Genomic DNA, 17,216 nt, shown 5'->3' with positions numbered 1-17,216 from the left:
TCCTCAAGTGAGTCTTCCTCATCATCTCCCTCTCTCCCTCTCCCTCTCTCTTAGCTTCACCCTCCCTCTCATTCCGTCACGAAGCTTGACTAACCTATTACCCCGCCAAAATAGACACATCTAAACAATGGCTCCCAAGGTACGCCAGCGATACCAGGCGTGGTTCAGCGATCTACCAGCCTGATGATGATCTCGTATACTTACATCAATGCTATTTAGGTCGGTATCAACGGCTTCGGTCGTATCGGACGTATCGTAAGTTGCTCTTCCCTTGTTGCTACTTTCGGGAAGCAAAGACTAATCTGAGTATACAGGTCTTCCGTAACGCGTGAGTGCCGTGCTTCGCCATCATAGGCCCATCGAGCCGAATCGACCTTGCGAGAAACTTATACTGACCCGTTTTGTATAGCATCAACCACGGCGAGGTTGACGTCGTTGCTGTCAACGACCCCTTCATTGAGACCCACTATGCTGTACGTTCTGCCTCATGCATCATCTGCTGCAGATCAACCAGACGCAAAGTGGCTAACGAAGTGAATCTGCTATAGGCCTACATGCTCAAGTACGACAGCACCCACGGCCAGTTCAAGGGCACCATCGAGACCTACGAGGAGGGTCTGATTGTCAACGGCAAGAAGATCCGCTTCTTCGCTGAGCGTGACCCCGCTGCCATCCCCTGGTCCACCACCGGCGCTGAGTACGTCGTCGAGTCCACCGGTGTCTTCACCACGAAGGACAAGGCCGCCGCTCACTTGAAGGGTGGTGCCAAGAAGGTCATCATCTCTGCTCCTTCCGCTGATGCCCCCATGTTCGTCATGGGTGTCAACAACACCTCCTACACCAAGGATGTCGACGTCCTCTCCAACGCCTCTTGCACCACCAACTGCCTTGCTCCCCTCGCCAAGGTCATCAACGACAAGTTCGGCATCGTTGAGGGTCTCATGACCACCGTCCACTCCTACACCGCTACCCAGAAGGTCGTCGACGCTCCCTCCAACAAGGACTGGCGTGGTGGCCGTACTGCGGCCCAGAACATCATCCCCTCCTCCACCGGTGCTGCCAAGGCTGTCGGCAAGGTCATCCCTGCCCTTAACGGCAAGCTCACTGGTATGGCCATGCGTGTGCCCACCTCCAACGTCTCCGTTGTCGACTTGACCTGCCGCCTCGAGAAGGCCACCACCTACGACGAGATCAAGAAGGCCCTTAAGGACGCCTCCGAGGGCGAGCTCAAGGGTGAGTTTGCACAAAACAAGTGACACTCTAGCTTAAAAGCTAATCTCTCTCTGCACAGGTATCCTCGGCTACACTGAGGACGACATCGTCTCCTCCGACCTGAACGGTGACGACCACTCCTCCATCTTCGATGCCAAGGCCGGTATCGCCCTTAACTCCAACTTCGTCAAGCTGGTCTCCTGGTACGACAACGAGTGGGGTTACTCCCGCCGTGTTGTCGACCTCATTGGTAAGGACCCTTTCCACCCACTTCAAAAATTGGTGACGCCTTACTAACCTCTCTTCTAGCCTACATCGCCAAGGTTGATGCCCAGTAGGAATCAGGACGGCAAACTGAATTCAGAAGTGTGCTGTGAGTGAGACTGATTGCCTAGCGCAGACGACTCTCGTGGAACCCAGCTGGTGGGGAAGCTTGAGAAGGTCTTCACTTCTAGCGTAAAAGCTCATGATGACGTACAATTTAATGAAATGATACAATGTTCATATTTCACGTTCAAATTTATAGTTTTGGTCAGTGCGTAAGATCTCCACGACTGAATACTAACTCCGTACAAACCGGGTAGCATTGGCAAATGTAGTTTTAAAGCATGCACTGGTTGAAAACGTCGGCCCCAGTTGCAATGCTGCAGTGGTGGTGACTAAGCTCTGCAGTGAATGGAATGCGTTTGCTTAATCGACTTCGGCGAGCCGCGGGATTTTCTCGGCGCTCTTTACAGGTGCCAGAAGCACGATAACATTGACTTCTTGCCCAAAGCACTTCCAAGTCGCGGCGGAATCCATATCACACTCTTAAGAAGCAAACTCAAGCTCAATATTCCCACTTTTAAAGTTCACTTGGTACTTTTGGGTGGACCGAGGAGTGTCCGCGGCCATCCAAGTCACGTGGAGGGCAGCTAGACCACGGATTTTAGAGCTACATTGATCCAAGACTCCTGGACCAGATCTCCTCTGCTGGTGTGCGCGTTGCGGTGACTACCGTACCAACAGCCACCCGTGGCCTTTTAGACTCGGCCTGAAGTTGTATTTTGCGACTTTTCTCACTTTCTTCTGATACGGCCTGGTTCTCCTTGCATTGGTCGTTGTCGCGGCTGAGCCTCTGAGCTTCGGACCTAGTACTATCTACTAGTTCCCTTAATTTGTGCTCTCGCAACTCTCCATACAGCGACCTCGGGTTCTGCTTGTGTGCTGGTTCGCAAGGCTCCAACACCGGCCCTTTTATTCTAATCTCTTATCTCTCACTTGTCTCTCACCTGTTCCTTGGGTCATCTGCATTCGTCATATTTCCGGGTGTTTCTTTGGGGCAACTCCACCGTCTGTTGACTTTACCGTCTGTTAAACATTATCTGACCCTAATCTGCGCATTTGACCATGACGTTTGCGCGCTGCTAGATTATCAGGTCAGGAAGAATTTACGCGCCCTCTCACATCTTGTCTCTATGGCAATGGATGAGGACGAAGACACTGTCATGGGAGAGGCAGGCTCCCACAACCCCACCTCGATTTCCTCACATCAATGGCCAGGCAATGGGCACAGTAGCCAAGGTGTTGGCCAGCTCAATGGTAACTCGGATCCTTCCATTGCACCACCACTGCTGGGTCCCACCATGAAGCTGCCGTTGTCTGTACACTCGGGAGACCCGAGGCCGGAGAACACAGCATCAGCAGGAGATGGAGATCAGGGAGTATCGCCACCGAAAAGCCTGCCCAAGTCAGACTCTGGCGACGTGACTACTGAAGACTTTGACAAGCAAGATAGCCTTGTTGAGGACAACTCTGACTGGACTGATGAGGACACTGTAGCCCGCACTGGGCTTCCCATCGCCTCACTCCCTTCTGGATTATGCTATGACGTTCAGATGCGTTATCACTGTGAAGTGCGGCCAACGGCGGACGTTCATCCAGAGGACCCAAGACGCATCTACTATATTTACAAAGAACTGTGTCGAGCAGGTCTAGTCGATGATCCTGAATCGTGCCGTCCGCTTGTCTCACGACCGCTGAAGCGCATTAACGCTCGCAATGCCACTGAAGCCGAAATTTCGCTTATTCATACGCCTGATCATTTTGCATTCGTAGAAAGCACCAAAGGTAGAACTCTGTCCATTGCCTTCCAAGTTATCTTCTAACAGTGAACAGACATGTCTGATGATGAGCTGATTGCATTGGAACACACACGTGACTCGATATACTTTAATAAACTGACGTTTGCATCTTCGATTCTGTCAGTCGGAGGCGCGATTGAGACATGCTTGGCTGTCGCAACCCGGAAGGTGAAGAATGCCATTGCAGTCATCCGGCCTCCGGGGCATCACGCAGAGCATGATAAAACCATGGGATTTTGTCTGTTCAATAATGTCTCTGTAGCGGCGCGTGTTTGCCAAAACCGACTAGGTGACAGCTGCAGAAAGATTCTGATCCTCGACTGGTATGCTTAGCCCTGCCCCCTGGACTTGATCTGCGGAGATACTGACCGATTAGGGACGTCCATCACGGTAATTAGGCTTCCTGATAAGCATGGGAGGGAAGCATCTGGCTCACTTTTTCTTTTCTAGGGAATGGCATTCAGAAGGCTTTCTATGATGATCCAAATATCCTATATATCTCACTCCATGTCTATCAGGATGGAAAGTTCTATCCCGGAGGAGAAGAGGGTGACTGGGATCACTGTGGTGAAGGCCCGGGTGTTGGACGGTATGCTTTGTAGCCCCCGCTCAAGGTTTCTCTGACAATTTTAGGAACGTGAATATACCTTGGCCGAGCCAGGGAATGGGAGATGGTGACTATATGTATGCATTTCAACAAGTGGTCATGCCAATCGCTCATGAGTTCAACCCGGACCTCGTCATCGGTAGGGAAAACTTCAATTAGCGGACCTGTTCATCTCTAACATGTGTCAGTTGCCTCTGGATTTGATGCGGCTGCAGGCGATGAGCTTGGAGGATGTTTCGTTACACCTACATGCTACGCCCACATGACACACATGCTCATGACGCTTGCCAATGGCAAGGTTGCCGTTTGTCTCGAAGTATGCATACACGGTAGTTGTTGATGAGTGTAGGTTAACCAAGTAATAGGGCGGTTATAACTTCAGGTCTATCTCCAAGTCAGCACTTGCTGTCACAAAGACACTGATGGGAGACCCGCCGGACCGACTTCACACCACCTCACCGTCAGCGCTGGCCACCACGACTGTACGGCGTGTGATGATGATCCAGTCTCACTATTGGCATTGCATGTACCCTAAGGGGCCTCCCCAAGATGGGCTCTTCACCGATAGGCTTCATGGTAGGTTTCCGCTCTCTCCACCCGGCAATGCTAACATGCTAATGTCTGCAGATGTCATACGCGCTTACCAGTCGAAACAACTCTACGACAACTACAAGCTCACATCTCTCTTCATATATCGCACCGCCATCTCTCGGTCATTCGAGAATCAGGTTCTAGCAAGGTAAGTAGAACTGCAATAACTTTGGCTTTGCTAACCCCATGCAGTCCCAATTATCACCAAGCCGTGCCACTTGTGGTTATATTCCATGATCCGTAAGTCGATGCCGATAAGGCGACATAGTCAAGCTTGTTGTTAACATAAGCAGGCCTGAGATCATGGGCTTGCCCCATCCGGTCACTAACAAGTTAGAGGCCCATAACTGCTGGCTGGTATGTTTCTGCGCCATAATATTGCACATGTACTGACACTGTTAGGCTGATGTCTTGAAGGAATACATTGGGTGGACCGTTAGCAAGGGGTATGCAGTCATTGATGTCAATATCCCCAAGCATGTGACAATTGATCCCGTAAGTCGGTGACTATATCAGCTGTTGAATAAGTACTGATCCTGATCCATGCAGTCATCCGGGAAATATGAGGAAGAAGATGAGAATCGACCTACAGCTACCGAGGAATTGGCCGGCTATCTGTGGGATAATTATATCGAGTCAGTGATACCACCTTGAGAGTATCAAGAGTCATCCGGGAACTGACGAATGCAGACCAAGCGAGGCCACAGAGATCTTCTTCATGGGCGTCGGCAATGCTTTCTATGGAGTAGCCAACCTACTGATCAATCGAGGTAAGTCATCATGTCTCGAATTCCAAGACAGCAGCTGACGTGGGAACAGAGACATTGTATAAACGAGTGAATAGCGTTGTTTCTTTTGTTGCCGAGAACCCGGTTCGCGCCATAGCCTCCCACACCCAGGTCTGGCTATCGCGGTGGTACAAAGATGTAAGCTGATCAACCCTTTCATGCATTTCATGCCTTGAAATACAATCATACTCACGCACCACTAGAACTCCCTTGTATTTGTCTCCCACACGCACGGTGTCTGGACCAATAACGAGACACGGCGCAAGCCATCCAAGCGCTACGGCCAGCTCGTCCAATCGCCCAAAGCTAGCTTGAGTGAGATGCTCATGCATCACAAGGAAGAGGTATACCAATGGATCTCCGAGCGCGCGGACGTGCAAGATAGCGAAGAGACCGAAGATGAGAAGAAGAAGAAACCCAAGTCAAAGAGCCGGTCCCCGACGGAGAACCAGGCAGAGGCCCGTTCGGTGCCGGGCTGAACGGAGTATGTGGATGTGCGAGTTGTAATCTTGTTTCTGTTGGATCTATGCATAGGTGGGAAGTTCGGTTGTTGTCTAGGATGATCCTCTGCATTTGTACCTAGTAGAGAGATGCAGGGTACTGATTGAGCATACAAAGGCATGTCGCTGTCAATGTTTGATCCTATTCGATCTTAATCATATGGTAGCCCCTATGACTAAAGTTGTTACTTTCCTGGGTGAATAGAATTGTCCCCTCAGCTTATCCAATGTAGTGCAGGTCCGCATAGCACTACAAAAGTGGACAAAGTGGACATCTCTATCAAGACCATCTACAAACCCCTCATACAACAACAAACATAATACAAGGCCTCCAACAATATATTGAACTGTCTCAACTCCATAGTACAATGATTTCACACCCACTAACCAATAACCAAGAACACACCGCAATACGAGCAACGGGCAACCTGACATACAGTCAATGATTCTTCCGCCAAGCAAATCCCATCCGATCATCCGAACCTCCGCAACCGACCTGAGACATACATAAATAGTTTCATCCATGACTCCATGACTCCTACAGCCGAATCTCATGACCGTAGCTTATGTCCGACATCATACTATTACTAGTTATGTGCTTACTTGCTTACTTGCTTACTTGTGCAACCTGGAATGTGAGAAGCGTATAGTAACCAGTAGAAGTAACCGTAAGCATCTATCTATCTTAACATCATCCAGTGTAACTCAACTCATCTCGGATGTCTCACGCACGCACCCCGCGGGGTAATAGCCGCACAACAAGGCTTCCTATTTTTGGCTGTCTGTACGGATCGGACGGAACCGAACTCTCTTACTTGTTTAGTACCTACATTGTCTGATAAGCTTGATTGATTGCTTGCTGATTTATATTTGACGGGACGCCTTAGATGTGGTGAGATGATCACGATTGGTGGGGTTTTAGTCGAGGTCAGTTGATTCATACAGGATTGTTCGCTTCGGTTCGAATAATTGGGGTTGGAGTTGAAGGTGGATGTTATTTTGGGATGGTACTACACTACTAACTAATGTGCTGCTAATGTACTTGGCGATGGGAGTTGGAAGAGGAGATGTGAGACATTATGACCTATGCCTATGTTTTTGCCCTTGGATGGGTGGGATGATGTAGCTGTTTCTTTCCTTGAAGATTAAAAGGATGGATATATGGATGGATAGGTATATAAAGCACCTCAACTCCCTTCATCAAGTCACTCTCATCCATTCAGTACAAACAATTCATCTACATTCTACAATCTACTACAACCATCAATCATCAATCATAATGCATATCCCAAACATGAAAACTCTCTCCCTCCTCCTCCCCCTCCTCCCCCTAACCACCGCCATCGGCTCCGCCATCGTGCAAAACAACTGCACCTCGCCAATCTACCTCTGGTCCGTCGGCGGCTCCGTCAGCGCCATGCAAACCATCGACTCCGGATCCAGCTACAGCGAGACCTTCCACTACGATTCCTCGTCTGGTGGCGTCGCCCTGAAGATTACCACTTCGGCGGATGGTCTGTACAGCGGTGCTGCGCAGACGGATTACGCCTATACGCTGGACACGGGCTCGAATACTGTCTTCTATGATCTGTCGGATGTTTATGGTGACCCGTTCTCGGGTAGTGTTGTTAGTCTGGTATCGAGTGATGCTAGCTGTGGGAGTATTTGTTGGGCTGGGGGTGTACCCCCCGCTGGGACGGTTGTGAGGAGTTGTCAGGCTGATGCGGATGAGGTTTTGACGGTTTGTGCGGATAGTTGTTAGACAATTATCAAGGTTGGTTGTGTGGTGAATGGGTATGGTTTTGTCTGGTGGAGGATGTTAGTTGGGATGTTGATATTGTTGGCTAATAGGGCAGGTGTATGTCATGGTCATGAAGATACTAGTAGTAAAATATGGCTTATTGCATTGGACAATGATGTGTATGTCCTTATATATACTAACTAGTATATGTTTTGAAATCTGGACCAGTGAATATACAGTTTAGTACTTAGTCTCGGTGAAGCCTTGCTTTGTTTCTGCGGCATTGTCTGCATGAGCCAATCATGGAGCAAATGACGATATATCAAGGGATTATGGTTAATTCACTAATGCTGTATCCTAACGTCAATTGTGAATGTGTTTGCAGTTGCTGCATCATCTGGTTGTAGTAACAGGTGTGCTCACTAAAGCCGCTCGTTGTAATTAATCAGCTATATAGACTCCACAGTGAATGGAGACGAGATCCCATTGGGTAGACCATCAAGGGGAGATCTACTTAGCAGATACTTCTATTCCTAGAAGCATGAACTCTTACTACTGGCTTAGTGATTCAGAAGTGGACCGATAATTGAATTCTGCACTGAATACCAGCAGTGAAGATGTCAACTGTGGAGTTGCCGAGGTATATATAGAAGTGCAAACTACTACTTACTAGCAGAGTAGAACACCCAAGTGAAAGGCCAATTGGTAGTGAAGCTCAACAAAGAATATCAACCATAAATAGAGATTGACTCAAGAGTAACTATACTACAAAGTGAACCAATTCAATGATAATCAGACAGTAGGACTAATAATGTAGATCCCCACGGTTGACCGCCTTATCGTAGCCCTTCACCGCCTATGATACAAAGCATCCATCGTGCATCGCCTCCCGCCGATGGCCACCGACAAGTCACTCTTCTTGCTTCGTGCCCACAGGATATACTTCGACCATTGACCCGGTAATTGCCTCGCTTCCCCTTCACCTCTTACGTGGCGTTTGGCTAACCCCATTTGCTCTGCTATTAAGACTGTCTGATTCTAAATACGGGACCTCCCTAACCCCCTTTCACTTCGACGCCGGCATCTTCCAAACACCGCCTGCGCCCCGAGCGGTGCTTCCCGCCAACCGATCCCTCCTTTCTCTGGATGCCTCCAAGGTCCCCTGCAACACGCCGCTTGTGGAACTCTCGAGTGCCTTTATATCTTCGCTCCCCAGCTTTTCGCGCTTTCTCGAAGTCAGGCGCCTCCGCGGCGATTGCCCCTCCTTTCATCTACCCCTCGCCACGCTTCTCCCCGCCTCACGAGCGCTGCTCCTCCTCATCTCCTGCCCTGCGCTCATCTCACGCCCTTGTCTCGCTTTCTCTCCCCTCTCGTGCTCGCTTTCTCTCCAGTACCGCAACCATGGGATCCATCGAGCGCATCGCCGAGCAGTTGCAGAAGCCGGAGCTCGATGATCGCTCCTATCGTGTCATTCGCCTGCCGAACAAACTCGAGGCTCTTCTCGTACATGATCCGGACACGGACAAGGCCAGTGCGGCCGTCAATGTCAATGTCGGCAACTTCTCAGACGCAGACGACATGCCGGGCATGGCGCATGCGGTAGAACATCTGCTGTTCATGGGAACTAAGAAGGTAGGTGGTTGGCCCTTTTTGAAACACTAGACCCCCTGTCCCTTGGGTTATGCGGCCAGTTGCTAACCCAGTGTAGTATCCCAAGGAGAATGCCTACAACCAGTACCTAGCATCCCACTCCGGTTCCTCCAACGCCTATACCGCGGCCACCGAGACAAACTATTTTTTCGAAGTCTCTGCTACCCCGGCCTCGACTGACGACACACCTAACGGCGCCAATGGAACGTCGAACAGTACAGACACTCCCGAAAAGCCGCAATTCCCCACCTCTCCATTGTACGGTGCTCTGGATCGTTTTGCGCAGTTCTTCGTGGAGCCCCTTTTCCTTGAGTCGACCTTGGACCGCGAGCTGCAGGCAGTAGATTCGGAAAATAAGAAGAACCTGCAGAGCGACCTGTGGCGGCTGATGCAATTGAACAAGACTTTGTCCAACCCTGCTCATCCGTACCACCACTTCTCGACCGGGAACCTGCAGACTCTGAAAGAGGAGCCGCAAAAGCGGGGGCTGGAGGTCCGCAAAGAGTTCATCAAATTCTACCAGGCGCACTATTCGTCCAACATCATGAAACTGGTGGTGCTGGGACGTGACTCGCTGGATGAAATGGAGCAGTGGGTGGGCGACTTGTTCGCACACGTGAAGAACCAAGATCTTCCCCAGAACCGCTGGGACCACGCTCAGCCTTGTCTACCAGAGCATTTGGGCAAACAGATTTTCGCCAAACCGGTCATGGATATGCGCTCGCTCGACTTTTACTTTCCGTTCATGGACGAAGAGTCGATGTTCGAATCCCAGCCGAGCCGCTATCTGAGCCACCTGATCGGTCATGAAGGTCCAGGCAGCATCCTATCCTACGTCAAAGCGAAGGGCTGGGCAAACGGCTTGTCCGCAGGCGTGATGCCTGTCTGCCCGGGCTCCGCCTTCTTCACCATCTCGATTCGGCTGACCCCCGAGGGTTTGAAACAATACCGCGAGGTCACCAAGGTGGTTTTTGAATATATCGGCATGATCAAGGAGCGGGAGCCCCAGCAGTGGATCTTCGATGAAATGAAGAACCTGGCTGAGGTCGAGTTCCGGTTTAAGCAGAAGTCCCCAGCCAGTCGCTTCACTAGTCGCCTTAGCAGCGTGATGCAGAAGCCCTACCCCAGAGAATGGCTTCTCAGCGGCAGCCTTTTGCGGAAGTTCGAACCAGAGCTGGTCAAGAAGGCGCTGTCATACCTGCGTCCCGACAACTTCAGAATGGTCATTGTCGCCCAGGATTACCCCGGCGATTGGAACTGCCGTGAGAAATGGTATGGAACGGAATATAAGATTGAGGACATCCCGGAGGACTTTATGGACAACATCCGCAAGGCTGTGGAGACCACTCCCGAGAGTAGACTGCCCGAGCTTCACATTCCCCACAAGAACGAGTTCGTTCCTACCAGGCTTTCGGTCGAGAAGAAGGAGGTGTCTGAGCCAGCCAAGACCCCCAAGCTGATCCGTCACGATGACCACGTCCGATTGTGGTACAAGAAGGACGACCGTTTCTGGGTTCCCAAGGCGACTGTTCATGTCACCCTGAGGAACCCCTTGGTATGGGCTACACCGGCAAACCTGGTCAAGGCCAAGTTCTATTGCGAGCTGGTTCGTGACGCTCTGAACGAGTACTCCTACGACGCTGAGCTTGCGGGTCTCGACTATTCGTTGTCTGCCAGCATCTTCGGCCTTGATGTCACCGTTGGCGGATACAACGATAAGATGTCGGTTCTCCTTGAAAAGGTGCTTACGAGTATGCGGGACTTGGTCGTCAAACAGGATCGTTTTGACATCATCAAAGAGCGTCTTACTCGAGGATACAAGAACGCCGAGTATCAGCAACCATTCTACCAGGTTGGCGACTTCACGCGCTACTTGACTGCTGAAAGAACGTGGCTCAACGAGCAGTATGCCGCTGAGTTGGAACACATCGAGGCAGAGGACGTTTCATGCTTCTTCCCTCAAATTCTCCGCCAGAACCACATCGAAGTCTTGGCTCACGGTAACTTGTACAAGGAGGATGCGCTGCGTATGACTGACCTAGTGGAGTCGACTCTTCAGAGCCGTACTCTGCCCGAGTCCCAGTGGCATGTCAGACGCAACATGATCCTTCCCCCGGGCGCCAACTACATCTACGAACGTACCCTGAAGGATCCCGCCAACGTCAACCACTGCATTGAATACTACTTGTTCATTGGAAAGATTGACGACAACGCTCTGCGGGCCAAGCTCCTGCTGTTCGCTCAGATGACGGACGAACCTGCCTTTGACCAACTGCGGAGCAAGGAGCAGCTTGGCTACGTTGTCTGGAGTGGCGCCCGCTACTCTGCGACGACCATGGGCTACCGTGTGATCATCCAGAGTGAGCGCAATGCTCCTTATCTCGAGTCCCGCATCGACTCTTTCTTGACCGGTTTCGGGAAGAGTCTGGAGAAGATGTCGGAGCAAGATTTCGAGAGCCACAAGCGCAGTGTTGTGAACAAGCGGCTGGAGAAGCTTAAGAACTTGGGCTCTGAAACCAGTCGGTTCTGGTCCCACATCGGCTCGGAATACTTCGATTTCGTGCAAAACGAAAGCGATGCTGCGAACGTCAGGACATTGACCAAGGCCGATCTCATCCAGTTCTACCAGCAGTTCGTCGACCCCACGTCCGCAACCCGGGCTAAGCTGGCGATTCACCTCAAGGCCCAGGCCGGTGCCCATACGCATGCCACCAAGCCCGAGGAGCAGAAGGCGCAGTTGGTTTCGTTCTTCGGCAAGCAGCTGGAGGCATCTGGCTTCGCAGTGGACACGGAACGTTTGAGTGCCGCTTTTGCAAATGTCGATGTGTCGAGCGGCGACGAGGCTCAGATCCTGGCCACTCTCAAGGCGTTCCTCGAAACTGGCATGAGCCTCTCCGAACAGCAGACGAAGCCCGTCATTGAGCAGGTCGAGAGCAACCTGGGCCTGCAATTGAAGCAGGCGGGCATCGAACCTAAGAAGAGTGATGGAACAGCTGTCCAGCCGAATGGCACGAACGGTGACATTCAACACTCTACCTACATCAACAATGTTCCCGAGTTCAAGGCTCGTCTGGCCGTCAGTGCTGGACCCAGCCCGGTGACCGATCTTAGCGAATTCGAGGACTTCGACGCCAAGCTTTAAACCTCTGATTGATTTGGATACTGGGGCAAAAGTCCGCCCCATCGATAGACATGATGTATTGTTGGGTTTGCATAGTTGGCGTGGGCATGTTGTATGGGAGGGATGGGGGCTGCGTGTTTGGGGTTAGGTTGTGATTTGAGTTAGATTTACTCGGTTAAATGAGAATAGAACCAGAAAGAATATACCACACATGATATTCTGAGATAATTATTGCATTGATTGCTAGCAGCCATTTGTAAACTTGAACTGTTAGTAGATAGACTGATTGACTGATTAGCGATAGTATCGGGGCGGTCGAATGTTTTCGCGGGGGCCGCGCCGACGCCGAGCCCAGCTCTCCGCCATCATCGCCGATCCACCACCGAGAGCTCCAGCCGCTCTTGACTTCCTGCACTCTCCAGCATTCGACTCTCCCAGCCTGTTTACTCGCGGCGCATTGACATTTCCACTGCGTTCAACATGTCCACCACCACCGCGACGGCGATCCAAAGCTCGCGCCCGTACGTCCTGACCACGACCTGCCTCGTTACCGCTTCTGTCTCCACGCATTCACCACTGACCATGTCATGAATAATAGCCCCATCGTCCCCAAAGACTTCTCCGCGCAACAACCCAAAACAATCCGCCTGTACCCCCTCTCCAACTACACATTCGGCACCAAGGAAACCCAACCGGAGGAGGACCCGTCCGTGCTGGCGCGTCTAAAACGTCTCGAGGAGCACTACGACCTACATGGCATGAGACGTACCTGCGAGGGCGTCCTCGTCTGCCACGAACACAATCATCCTCATGTACTGATGCTGCAGATTGCCAACGCGTTTTTCAAGCTGTGCGTTCCTAGTCCCTTCTGAATGTGGAACGTTATACTTACAATGCCCATGTACCCAGCCCCGGTGACTACCTCCACTTTGAAGACGACGAAGTCGAAGGCTTCAAGAAACGGCTCAATGAGCGGCTCGCGCCCGTCGGCTCGCAGTTCTCGGGCGAAGGCGTCAACGAAGACTGGGAGATTGGAGACACGCTGGCGCAATGGTGGAGGCCGAACTTCGAGACGTTCATGTACCCGTTCCTCCCGGGACATGTGACTCGGCCGAAGGAGTGCAAGAAGTTGTATTTCATTCAGTTGCCGAAGAAGAGTAAGTCATCTTCATATTCATGCATGCATGATTAGGCTAGAAGGGATGAACGGTATGATTAACTTGTTGTGTGTAGAGGTCCTCTCCGTCCCGAAGAACATGAAACTCCTCGCCGTCCCACTCTTCGAACTATACGACAACACGGCTCGGTATGGCCCGCAGCTCTCGGCTATCCCGCACTTGCTGTCGAGATACAACTTCGAATTCGTGGATGAGAATGATAACGTGGTTGCCGCGACGCCGGGCACGCCTTTGCCGGAGCATCAGATCCCCCGGACGAAGGTGCTGGCTGGAGAAGGCGGTGATGGACAGGACGAGGGGATGACGGATTACCCTTCTGGAGAGGGCGAGAATGGGGCTAGTGCGTAGTTTGAGGGTAAACCGTGTGTGTGTCCCGATCTGTTCTTGAATCGGACTCACAGGGACGATTGTTCCGATTATTCCCCGGCGAAGGATGGCAGTGGATGAGACACTTTACGTGGCTGGATTGGATCGGACCCCTGCTGATCAGCTCGGGGAATTTTCCTTATTCCGTTTGAAATTTTCTTTTCTTTTCTTTTTCTTTTTCCCTTCTTCTAACCTATGCAAAAGACGTGATGTGTGTCTGGTTGGCGTTCCAGGAGCGAAGATTGCCTTTTTTTTTTTTCTACATCCTTCTTGTTCTTGTTTTAGCTATTGCAGGTAGCGGTCAATATATCCTTTGATACTTGAGAAATGCGACTGCAGATACCAACAACCACTTTTACCATGTGTTTCAGAGGTAATATAGTCCACGGCCACATCATACAGTAGTTAGTATATGAATGAATGGCCCATATAATCCCCGAGAGCTACAGCTACAGACAGCTACAGAAACACAGACATACCACTTTAGTACATACAAAATAGCACAGGCCCTACTAACCACCTAGTCAGTATCTACAGTAGTCATCCATAGGTACCTAATACATCGATCCATCCCACACCTTCACCAAAAACCAACTACCAATGCTAGTGAGAATAGTAAGGTAAGGTAGTCACCTGCCACACGCACAACCGGCACTAACAAACGCAGATCACAAGCCGGACTTGGACTAACCTGACGAATCCTTCCCAATTTAACACATGCATATAGCCATATACACGAGATGATGAGTTGGAAGGAAAGGGAAGGGAAGGGAAGGGAAGGAAAGTGGGGTTAAGCAAACTAACTAACAAACTAACTAATCAACTAGTGACAAACTCTGCAAGAGTTAGCAAGCGCTATACTGACCAATTATTAGTTAGTAGTGAACAGTGAGGAGTCACAACCCCAACCCCAACCCCAGGGTTATACTACGGAAATGCTAAGGCTGCACCCCGCAGCTCCCCGGGAAGCCCGGACGTTGGTAGACTCGTAAGGCAGCCGTCTAACTAACTGATTAATTAATTAATAGTAGTCCGTGCTAGGCTACTTATCTAGTAACTAGTAACTACCGTGTGGAAGCAGATGAAGTGTCGGGAAGTGCCGGATGAGTTGAGGAATTTAGATGAGTAGTATTAGATAATTGATTGACTGTTTACTTAACTAGTAGTAGTCTACTATATCTAGGTTATAGTTGGATTACTATATGAACTATAAGTGGGAGAGTTTATGGGGACAGGGAGAAGGTAAGGTAGTATTGGGGGCGGGAAGGATGGATTTCTATTTCGGTTTGTTTGTTTCAATAGTGAGTCTGAGGTATTTTATCTCACCAGAGTTACTTTCTTCGATAGTTGTAGGACTACGGGCACGTGTACAGGTTTAGTTTTTGTAAATTGTGTGTGTGTGTGTGTGCTTGTCTTCCCTATTGATGGTATGAGTATAAGCGCTGCAAAAGTGATCGGCAAAGGTGACAAGAAGTCACTAACTACTCCTACGACCCACTAGTTACTTGCATGTTCACGAACCACATCGCTGCTACTGCCAGTGCCGTGACAGCATGTGAAGAAGTCTCAGATTTCGTAAGACTCTCCCATCTGCTTGACAGACAGACAGACTTACCTCGGCCTGTGCACATGTCCATCCATTTCATGCCCATGTTTCATCCCAATCTACTGGTCCATGTGCAGACACACGCCTCCACGTTTCTCCGCCAGTAGATCCTTCAACACCGCTCATCCTCAGACAACTTCTACTCTATTTAACTTTTCGGAGCAGAACCATGCCTGTCTTCGGCCAGCTATAGCATGCTATAGCAGACCGTGAATCTCCACCGGGCTTCCGCTCCGAATGGAGATGGGGCCAAATTTGGCACTCACTTGCGCAACGGACAGGCACCGAGTCGGAACAAAGGATGCGGAAGAGAGGAGACATGGTGCCCGGTTGCTTGGCTGGCTTCATTTGCTATCGCGAGGATGCTGGAGAATGTGCTTGTTGTCTGACTTTACCCCGCTTCTTGCTTTTTCTCCCCTGATGCTCTTGATGGGGAATAGGGGTGGGTATGTGATATGAGTATAAAAGGAGGGTCGGAGGCGCGGTTGGATAGAGTCAGTGTGCGCATTGCAAAAGCCCGTTGGTCTCACGTCTTTGGTTGGCTCAATTGATATATATACTGCAGGATGTTCTCTGGACGGTTTGGTGTGCTTTTGACGGCACTCGCTGCGCTGGGTGCTGCAGCGCCGACACCGCTTGATGTCCGCAGTATGTGCGCCTGATGTGAGGTAGTTGGATGGGACTGACAAAGGGTCTGAACAGGTGTCTCGACTTCCACGCTGGATGAGCTGCAATTGTTCGCACAATGGTCTGCCGCAGCCTATTGCTCGAATAATATCAACTCGGACAGCACCAACTTGACATGCACAGGCGACGCCTGTCCATCAGTCGAGGCGGCCAATCCCACGATGTTGCTTGAGTTCGACCTGTATGTTGCCCTGATCACTGGAATAGAACACGGCTAACTGATTAGAACGAATGACTTTGGAGGCACAGCCGGTTTCCTGGCCGCGGACACCACTAACAAACGGCTCGTGGTCGCCTTCCGGGGAAGCAGCACGATTCAGAACTGGATTGCCAATCTCGACTTCATCCTGCAAGATAACGACGACCTCTGCAGTGGCTGCAAGGTCCATACCGGATTCTGGAAGGCATGGGAAGCCGCTGCAGACGAGCTGACGAGCAAGATCAAGACCGCGATGAGCACGTATTCGGGCTACACCCTCTACTTCACGGGGCACAGTCTGGGCGGCGCACTGGCTACGCTGGGAGCGACTGCTTTGCGGAATGATGGATATAGCGTCGAGCTGGTGAGTGCTTCTAGAAAGTGATTGAGCAACATTCGATTCTGACAGTCAATAGTACACCTATGGATGCCCTCGAGTCGGAAACTATGCGCTGGCCGAGCACATCACCAGTCAGGGATCTGGAGCGAACTTCCGCGTTACACACTTGAACGACATCGTTCCCCGGTTGCCCCCCATGGACTTTGGATTCAGCCATCCAAGTCCGGAATACTGGCTTAACAGTGGCGATGGGGTTAATGTCACGGCGTCGGAGGTTGAACTCATCGAGGGAATCAATTCGACGGCGGGAAATGCAGGCGAAGCAACAGTGAGCGTTGTGGCCCACTTGTGGTATTTCTTCGCAATTTCCGAGTGTCTGCTATAGCTGAACGAACCATCAGCTGAGTGACGAGAGAAGTGTATATAGTTGTTTTCCGTATTCAGTATATAATAAAGCGGAGAAGTGGTGGTGGTGAGACACAGTGAGATCTCATTACGTAGCAGTAA

At 50.8% G+C, this 17,216-nt stretch overlaps 6 protein-coding genes across 6 annotated transcripts; all 6 read left to right on the top strand.

Annotated features, from left to right (window-relative positions):
- Nucleotides 1-127: 127 nt before the first annotated feature.
- gpdA (glyceraldehyde 3-phosphate dehydrogenase GpdA) lies at nt 128-1,550 on the top strand (the record flags this gene model as incomplete). Its single annotated transcript, XM_067620966.1, has 7 exons — nt 128-139; nt 220-255; nt 315-328; nt 410-473; nt 549-1,233; nt 1,292-1,462; nt 1,522-1,550. The coding sequence occupies 7 exons, from the start codon at nt 128-130 to the stop codon at nt 1,548-1,550; spliced, it is 1,011 nt and encodes a 336-aa protein (XP_067479364.1).
- Nucleotides 1,551-2,669: 1,119 nt separating this feature from the next.
- On the top strand, nt 2,670-5,800 carry hdaA (histone deacetylase hdaA; the record flags this gene model as incomplete). Its single annotated transcript, XM_067620965.1, has 15 exons — nt 2,670-3,321; nt 3,370-3,658; nt 3,712-3,725; nt 3,786-3,924; nt 3,969-4,081; nt 4,131-4,258; nt 4,308-4,518; nt 4,570-4,681; nt 4,726-4,773; nt 4,827-4,890; nt 4,936-5,028; nt 5,083-5,168; nt 5,224-5,303; nt 5,353-5,459; nt 5,525-5,800. The coding sequence occupies 15 exons, from the start codon at nt 2,670-2,672 to the stop codon at nt 5,798-5,800; spliced, it is 2,412 nt and encodes an 803-aa protein (XP_067479363.1).
- A 1,315-nt stretch (nt 5,801-7,115) lies between these two features.
- On the top strand, nt 7,116-7,583 carry ASPBRDRAFT_196230 (putative BYS1 domain protein; the record flags this gene model as incomplete). The annotated part of the gene is made up of 1 exon (XM_067620964.1): nt 7,116-7,583. The coding sequence occupies one exon, from the start codon at nt 7,116-7,118 to the stop codon at nt 7,581-7,583; it is 468 nt and encodes a 155-aa protein (XP_067479362.1).
- Nucleotides 7,584-8,708: 1,125 nt separating this feature from the next.
- ASPBRDRAFT_30457 (a-pheromone processing metallopeptidase Ste23) lies at nt 8,709-12,354 on the top strand (the record flags this gene model as incomplete). Its single annotated transcript, XM_067622782.1, has 2 exons — nt 8,709-9,194; nt 9,271-12,354. The coding sequence occupies 2 exons, from the start codon at nt 8,709-8,711 to the stop codon at nt 12,352-12,354; spliced, it is 3,570 nt and encodes a 1,189-aa protein (XP_067479361.1).
- A 198-nt stretch (nt 12,355-12,552) lies between these two features.
- ASPBRDRAFT_65785 (cleavage and polyadenylation specificity factor subunit 5) lies at nt 12,553-14,193 on the top strand. Its single transcript, XM_067628590.1, has 4 exons — nt 12,553-12,854; nt 12,932-13,183; nt 13,243-13,490; nt 13,567-14,193. Exons 1-4 carry the CDS (start codon nt 12,814-12,816, stop codon nt 13,857-13,859), a joined length of 834 nt encoding a protein of 277 aa, XP_067479360.1. The 5' UTR covers nt 12,553-12,813; the 3' UTR covers nt 13,860-14,193.
- A 1,856-nt stretch (nt 14,194-16,049) lies between these two features.
- ASPBRDRAFT_125943 (lipase family protein) lies at nt 16,050-17,094 on the top strand (the record flags this gene model as incomplete). Its single annotated transcript, XM_067617833.1, has 4 exons — nt 16,050-16,131; nt 16,186-16,351; nt 16,397-16,733; nt 16,786-17,094. The coding sequence occupies 4 exons, from the start codon at nt 16,050-16,052 to the stop codon at nt 17,092-17,094; spliced, it is 894 nt and encodes a 297-aa protein (XP_067479359.1).
- Nucleotides 17,095-17,216: the final 122 nt, after the last annotated feature.

Source organism: Aspergillus brasiliensis, assembly GCF_001889945.1.
Source record: "Aspergillus brasiliensis CBS 101740 unplaced genomic scaffold ASPBRscaffold_6, whole genome shotgun sequence".
Taxonomy (NCBI): Eukaryota; Fungi; Ascomycota; class Eurotiomycetes; order Eurotiales; family Aspergillaceae; genus Aspergillus; species Aspergillus brasiliensis.
The sequence above is the reverse complement of the archived record's forward strand: the minus strand, read 5'-3'. Positions and strand labels throughout refer to the sequence as shown.

Bases quoted from the DNA above. Each gene is read 5' to 3' on its own strand.
- ASPBRDRAFT_65785 (XM_067628590.1), top strand. From the start codon at position 12,814: ATGTCCACCACCACCGCGACGGCGATCCAAAGCTCGCGCCC. The intron at 13,184-13,242 runs GTGCGTTCCTAG...CCATGTACCCAG, and splicing joins GCCAACGCGTTTTTCAAGCT to CCCCGGTGACTACCTCCACT. The intron at 13,491-13,566 runs GTAAGTCATCTT...TGTTGTGTGTAG, and splicing joins CATTCAGTTGCCGAAGAAGA to AGGTCCTCTCCGTCCCGAAG.